We start from the raw sequence: 8197 nt of genomic DNA, 5'->3' as shown, positions 1-8197 counted from the left end.
CATTACTGAACCCAGAAGTAGTATTACTGAACCAGTGAGTTCAAGCAGCGGGTGGGGCTGGCACCCCACTCCCCCGCGCCACTTTTAATTTAATACTACATGATTGGAATCAAGGAGAACCAGTTTTAAATGCTTACTAAAGGATTAATTCCTATGCCTCTCTTCATCCTAGGCAGCCAGGTAACTAACTAATCCTTTCCCACTCTGTCTCCAAGACATCAAGAATCTAGTTTCTGAAGAAACGGAATCTAAAAGGTTCAAGACTCATGATTCCAATCACAGTGAACAGAGCACCGGTAACATGAACAATGGCACCCTGGTGTCGTGATGTTACACCCTGGGCTGCTTAAACACCAGGTTAGTAGTACACTCACCGTGGTTCAAAGGGTGACCAATAAGGCTGTCTGCTCCTGGAAACCCAAAGGGGCAGTTCTCTGTCCTAAGAGTCACAATGGACTCAATGGCAGTGAGCTTGGGTAAGGCTATAAGGAAGTGAAAATCTGCATTTTAAAAAGCAGACTTCCTATAGTCAGCTCACCAGCTTCGACAGTCAGGCTGTATATTAAAGGATTGTTAGAAAATAAAATAAAATTTAAGATTCTTCCAACACAGACAACCCAGTTTAAAAATGGGCAAAAGACATGAATAGCCACTGCAGCAAAGAGGATATTCAATGAGTAAACAAACACATGAAAAATGACAATGATCATGAGCCATTCCAAAAAAGTAACCCCACTTCACAGCACATAGTTGATTCCAACTCTTAACAAGCCTATATAGGGTTTCCAGGGTTGTAATTCTTTATAGAAGCAGATAGCCTCATTTTATTCTTGAAGAGCTGCTGGTGGGTTTGAGCCACAAACTCTGTGGTTAGTAGTCCAAAGCCTATCCAACAACGCTGCCGAAAGCTCCTTAAAGAGATGCTAAGCAAAGCAACAATGAAATACTAGCTCATCCCTACAAAAATGGCATTAAAAAAATCAGAAAACGAAAAAAGCGGGCAAGACTGTGGGGAGACTGGAACCATTATCCACTAGGGTGGAATTGTAAAATGGTACAACAAAATGGCATTTCCTCATTAAAAAACAGAACTACCTTATGGTCCAGCAATCCCACTCCTAGGTATGTGTACCCTAGAGATCTAACATATAAGCATGCATCTGCACCTAGAAGAAACATAAATATAAACATGCATGTGCACACCTACGTTTACCATGGCACTATCCACAATAGCACATAGATGGACAGTCTAAGCATGCATCAGCCAGAAACAGAAAAAGACAAGGAAATAGATTCCCCACTCAGTCTCCAGAAGAAGCCGGCTCTTCAGGGCCGTCTCAGAACCCACAGGGGCAGGCCTAGTCTGTCTTGTAAGGTCTCTGAGTCAGAATCAATGCAATGGCAGTGAGTTTGTTTTTGTTGTTGGTTTGTTTTATGGGAGGTTTATTTAGGGATCACTATGAATCAAAACCAACTTGATTGCCATGGGTCTGTTTTGTTTTGTTGTGTGTGTTTGTTTTTCAACAACCCACTACAACCTAAGTCCACGAACTATTGAGACAACAAACACTCATTGAAATCCTTTTGTGCCTAGCTCCCTCTTTATAGAAAGAATCTCATCTTTGCTCTAAAGGAGCATCATCATCCAGTAATGTAAAAAGATTAAGAACCAAGCCCAAAGTTTTATAGGGGTGCACACAAGGAGCAGCTAACTCAGATCAGAATAAAAATAACAATAAAGTATTACAGTAAGTAAGCCAAATTAGTCCTTTCCCCCACTTTCTGGGAAAACTTATCAGAACACTGAATTCCTACCATCGTCAGCAAAAGCAGCCAAAAGTGCTACAGTCTACAGCTTACCATGCTAACAATATGTTAACACAAATCAGGGCTTAATTTATGAAAACTTAAGTGATCTAACATTGAAGAGAAATGACAGATCAATGTGAAAAACAGCTCAAGAGAAAACTTAATATAAATTTTAAAAAGGCAAAGGAGAGATAAGTATAAAATTATAGTACAAGAAAACTCAGGGGTGGCGATGGAGAAAGATAAGTCAAATACATTCTTCACCCGAGATGATAATATAGCATAACTGAAAAGTGTTTCTGAAATTGTCTAATGCTGATTTCCCACTTCGCCATACGGCTAAGTTGTTTCTGTTCGTTCCAGACATAACAGTCTGGATAAGAACTTAATTTCAGGTACAGAATCAAAAACAAACAAAATAAAAGACAAAAATGTCTTACTATGCATAAAGACCCAAACATTAAATAGTACTGATGCCATTAAACCCAATGACATCTCTTTATACAATCTGCTATTCTCAGATTTAAAACTTACACAACATGTCTTCATTTCTTTTAAATTAAAATTACACAAGAAATCTTCATTTACTTAATGCTAATTTATAAGAGTTAAAATAAGAACATAGCTGTCAGTGAAAAGTCTAGACTTTTACCCCTAGATTTCTCAAATCAATCCCCTTTATTCATTTCTTGCTTGTCAAATTAAAATTACACAAGAAATCTTCATTTACTTAATGCTAATTATAAGAGTTAAAATAAGAACATAGCTGTCAGAGAAAAGTCTAGACTTTTACCCCTAGATTTCTCAAATCAATCCCCTTTATTCATTTCTTGCTTGATATTATATACATCCCACACTCACCTCACCTTTTTCAAAATATGTACTTTTTGTATTTCTGTACCAGTAAATCTTTCTTTAGATAAAGCCCTTAAACTCAAAGTAGAAGCAGCAGTGGCTCCCAGTGGCCAACTTATGCTAAATAAAATTTTCTTACCATAGTTTGTGTATTTTCATATAAGATTTGTACTATTATAAGAACTTCACAGAAATCATGTATGGAAGGTAGCAGAGGAAACTTAATTAACTTTAATTCTGTGCCCTTCCATTTAACCAACACTAAGAAAATTATAATTAATGATTTACAGTCAGCTAAAAGACCCTTGAAAGCATGGAATACATCCCTTTGCATGGTGTGTTTCTACATTTTCAATGTTTATGAGGTCATTTACTGACTCACTTAAAAAATGATACACTACTGTGGGTCTAACAAAGCACTGTCGTCTATCTATTTATTGTGAGTCTAAGCAGGTTAGGGTTGGTTATGAGCAGCACGAATTCCACTAAAACATTCTACCCCAACGATGTAGCTGAAAAATCAGGTGACATACTAGACTTTTGACCATGATATCCATGGTGTAAAAATGTCCTGGAACAAGATTTCTGGTCCCTGGTATTTAAATCAAATACTTCTAAGCATTGTTGTGCAAGGGACTTAGCAGATAAAATTACTCATCAACTACCTATAAACAGGGGAGCTTACTCTAGCTAATTCTAGATGGGCCAGTCTAATCACATGATCCCTAAAAAAACAGAAAAGTGAAGCCAAAAAACAAAATCAAAGCATGAAAAAGACTCAAATAATCATTGTTGACTTTTATGCTTGAAGAACCATGAATCAAGGAATGAGGGTGGCCTCCAGAAGTCAACTTCCAGCCAAAAAAAGCAAGTAAAGAAACAGGGACTGCAGTCCTGCAACCACCTAGAATTGAATCCTGCCAGTTCTGCTGGAATTGATTCTGAATGAGGTCGGACGTAGACTCATGCCCGGAACCATCACAAGAGCAGGGCTCTGCTTAAGCCTGAGCTCTGATAGCATACCCAGCTCAGCTGTGCTTTCTGGACTTCTCACTTACAGGAACCAAAAGAAATAAATTTGTGTTGTTTTAAGGCACTGCATTTATGGAAATTTTTCATAGCAGTTAGAAAAAACAAATACCAATGTTGCTACCTAAAGTGGGGTGCTGTAACAAATACAAAAACATGCTGAGGTGACTTTGAAATCAAGAAATGATTGAATGCTAGAAAAATTTTAAGGAGCCATACACAGAAAGCCTAAAATGTCCATTTAAAGAAATCTCAATATGTGTACTATTAGAGAAAAGCTTTTGGCAAACGTTAACGCCGAGTAAATACTACCTTCATTCAGAGAGTAAAGAATGGTCTTTTGGTGTTAAAAGGAGTCGCTTACCTGTTCCAGGAGTACTTGTGGCAACCCCAACAAGAGGACTCTGCATTACTGAAATGTTTGCCTACATGAAAATAGAAGAACGTATTCAAGATGAACAGGTACAGCTTTAACAATATAGAACCTAAGCAAGATCTTCATTGAACAGACAACTGAATACCTATCAGGTGCTGGGGATGCATTTCATTAACTCACAATCTAAAAGTACTCTTCAACTTTAAAAAACGGTGAGCAGTGTCAATGCTAAATCTTTCAACATATTGTTTTAAAAAGGAAAGTAAGACTTGTTTTAAGAAATTCTTTTTAATAGAAAGTAGCATGGTGGCTATTTATAGTTCCTAATGTTCAATATTTAAAATTCATCAAGTTTATATTTAAAAGATCAGAACTTTAGACAGACACTAACAAACAATGCAATGCTACAGGTTTACATCGGATTCCACCATGACAGGCAGCATGCTCAGCCCACAGCTGTGGTTGTTATGTGCCACTGCGTTGGTGCAGACTCACAGTGAGCCATGTACAACAGATGAAACACGGCCCAGCCCTTTACAGGGTCCCCAAGGGTTTATAGATTTGAGCCCACTATTGAAGGCAATGTGCTAATCCATCTCCTTGCCAGTCTTCCTTTTCACAGACCTTCTACTTAACAAACACAATGTACTTTCTGAAGAACTTTCCTGATAACACACCCGAGTAACATGCCTCTACCACTACCAGTAGAAAGCTACAAAGTAGAAAAATACCAACACTAGTGCCTTTACGTATAAGATTGAAGCTATTAAATATTCTGTTAGGAACAACTGTGATAGGCATACACACTTGCATCTGTAAAAGATACAAAATGGCCTACTTAAAAAGGAGAAGCCCATACTACCTGTAACTCATAATCTAGAGGGGTCAGAGATAAAACATTTTAAAAAGGCGTGGATGGTTAGAGGAGTATCTGCATAGCATGGCTATTATAAACATTGGCTCTACAGTCAAGCCTACATGGTGGTAAGCCTGGTGATGCTATGCCTTCAACACATAAACACCTTTCTTTGTTCTTACTTCCTCATTCATAAAATAAAGGCCACAATACCTACACTTCATAGAATTATGTGTGAGGATAATACATGAGACGCTGTAAAATAAGGATGAGAACACATTAAGTACAGATTTAAGTACTACTTTCTGGTCACTACTGGTTCCATGAGAACAGAGAATGTCTACAGCGTACAATCCTTGACTGCAGGAAGAAAACAAAACCATGAGCCGAGCACCTCCACCAAAGGCAGCAGGGACATACTAGATGATCAGTCATCACTAAGCAAGAGGCTTCCTGGAAAAGGCTCTAAGATGATAATGCTCTTACACAAAGGGGCTTCACAAAGTTCATGTAAAAATAGAGGAGCATGAAGTTTTTCCACAAACTTTTTCCAATAGTTTGTGTTGATACTGACTATTCCTAAGACAAAAATCTCAAATAATTACAAAGTTCTCTATGTCTGGATACAATTCTCAATCTTCCTGTGTTCTTTCACTGATGTATGAGCAATAAGCAATTTTAAGAACTAGAATAACGAATTAACTCATGCTCTACAGGTACAGTAAGTAAATAAGGGTCATGCAGAGAAGCACTGGTGGCATAATGGCAAAGTGCTCACACCCAAAAGGAACCACAGTGCTGTTACCAAACTGAAAGGTAGGCAATATGCACCCCACCCAGCAACTCTGCCAGAGAAAGAGCTGGACATCTGGTTCCATAAAGATCACAGCCAAGGAGACTTTATGGGGCAGACGGAGTCGCTGTGAGTCAGAATCAACTCGATGGTCCACCCAACTACAACAAGGATCCCACTGGACAAGCAGAAAAAACATACCTGTAAAAATTACAAATTACCTACATGAGAAAATGATCTCAGGTTCTACTACATTTTTAAGCATCCTTCTTGAGAAATGGAATAATAAATGTACTTAATGCTTATTTTATGAAATGCAGTTATGTTATAAATTGTTTTTCTAAGGTCCACAAAAATACTATAGATCTTAGGAAAACTTTCAAATGATTGACACTTACTGTGTGGTCACATAAAAAGAATAAAATATAGACCATAAGGCACTATATATCACCTGTCGTCTTGAAGTTAAAGGTGCTGACCCAAGTCCTGGGCTGGAAATGTCATCGTATATACTTCTAACTGGTGGAGCTCCACTTTTATCTTTGTGAGCTGGGACAACTGGCTGCGGTGGTGATCCACCTAAATGTACAGAAACACAGACATGCTGGATAACAAAGGAACCATCTATAACTTCCGATCCCTTTTTTAAATTTACAAGGGATATGTCAAAAAGTTTCAGTTCATACACACACAGGTTTATTCTAAACAAAATGTGTTTAAGCATGTTGGTGTGATCAAGTTCTGTCGGCAATATTTGTCTTAGTTTCCTCAGGATGCCGACAAAAAATTAAAAGACTAACAAAGCATTGTGCTAAGATCAACTTTCAAAAGATTGAGCTATCAACCTTCTAAGCAATATTGAAACTAATGAAGTTAAATTTATGGAAAGACATAATGAGGGGCAAGTCTTTGGTTTGCCAACACAATCCATTGATCCAACTGAGAGTGGCTTCCCACAGGGGCACCGCTGGGCCAGTTACATTCAGGTCAGAGGTCAACTCAGCACGTTATAGTAATGTTTTGGAAGATTTCAAAAGTGTGATATTGATAAATTTTTAAAAAGTGCACTGCTCATTTTTCACAGGTAGCCAGAGCTGTCCTATGAGAATTTTGTTGGGAAACCTTACCTCATCCACCATACAACCATGTTCTTGCCCTTTAAGATTTCTTTTGGTTATCAAAACTCAACAATTAAAGAGACTACAATCTGAGTCCTTCGAAGATGGACTGAAGTTGCTGAAAGTGCCGTTTTTACATGGTGTGGCTTGCAGAGCATGAGATCCTTTGGAAACAGGTTAGGGAAATGGACACACTGCCTTCAGAAGGGTAGAGGCCTCGATGGAGCATAGGTCTAGAAATGATAGCTTCACATGCTGATGATCTGTAATTCCGTACCCAGACTTTTGACTTACCCTTATGTATATATATATTTAAAATATTAACCTAACATTTGTTTCCTGGTGCTTCTCAAGCTTTAAAGTACAAAATCATTACCTAGGAATCTTGTTGTTTTTTCAAATCTGTTCAAAAGTCTGGGGTAGAGCCTGAATATACATTTCTAACAAGCTCTGGGATGCTAACTGAAGCAGTTCAAAACCACCAGCCACTCCACAGGAGAAAGGATGTGGCTTTCTACTCCCATGACCAGTTAGTCTCAGAAACTCAGAGGCAGTTCTACCCTGGCCCATAGGGTTGCTGAGTCAGCAAATGCGATGGCAGTGAGCTTGCTTTTCTGAACAAGCTCCAAGGGATGCCAGTGCCACTAATCCACACTTTGAATAAGAGGTTTCAGAAGTACTCACCAAAATCTATTCATTTTCAAAAAACACATAACCTTTGCTTTCTGTTTTAATGTTTCCAAAAAGAAAAGCTTGATCTTATTTCTCATTTAAAAGTACACATTAAACTGCTCCAGTTTACATACCCTTGAATAAATTTACAAATCCACTGTGGAATTTGACTATCAGTATTAAACAGATTCATGTTTCTCATCGTATAAATACATTTAAGTATATAATGAAGATTTTTTTTAAAGGAACAATTTTTTTTGTGATGTAAAGCTACTTTATACACCCGAGAATTAGAGAATTAACAATGCCAACGAGTAAAGTAGCCTGGGGCTTCTGGAAAACAAACATCTGAATCCAGGCAGTACAGCATAAACCAATAAGAACACAGGCTATGGAGCAAGTATGACCTGGGCTCTAAGCCCCCTGATGGCCTGGTGGCTTATAGGTTAGGTTATTAATCACAAGATCAGCAGGTCAGCCCAGCAGCCACTTTGAGAGAAGATAAAACTTTCTGCCCTGTAAAGATTTTACAGCCTAAAAAAGGCACAGGGGAAATTCTACTCTGTCCTGTAGAGTCATTAGAAGTTGGAATTGTCCTACCTTGCAAGTCTGGCTAGACCAGAGGATGTACACTGGTACAGATAGGAACTGGAAATACAGGGAATCCAGGGTGGATGATCCCTACAGGA

At 38.3% G+C, this 8197-nt stretch overlaps 1 protein-coding gene across 2 annotated transcripts in view; it reads right to left on the bottom strand.

The window, feature by feature from the left end:
* The window catches only part of NUP35 (nucleoporin 35), a 37136-nt gene that overhangs the window by 18458 nt on the left and 10481 nt on the right, over positions 1-8197 (bottom strand). For both annotated transcript variants that reach the window (XM_004701475.2, XM_045296178.1), the window contains exons 3-4: positions 6170-6297; positions 4058-4118 (exon numbers count right to left, since the gene is read on the bottom strand). In XM_004701475.2, the coding sequence (XP_004701532.1) occupies positions 4058-4118; positions 6170-6297 (189 nt within the window). The remainder of the gene's footprint in view (positions 1-4057; positions 4119-6169; positions 6298-8197) is intronic.

This window comes from Echinops telfairi, unplaced genomic scaffold (genome assembly GCF_000313985.2).
Source record: "Echinops telfairi isolate 266 unplaced genomic scaffold, ASM31398v2 ScPeMD7_3;HRSCAF=10, whole genome shotgun sequence".
Classification (NCBI taxonomy): Eukaryota; Metazoa; Chordata; class Mammalia; order Afrosoricida; family Tenrecidae; genus Echinops; species Echinops telfairi.
This window is presented reverse-complemented; position numbering and strand designations above follow the sequence as displayed.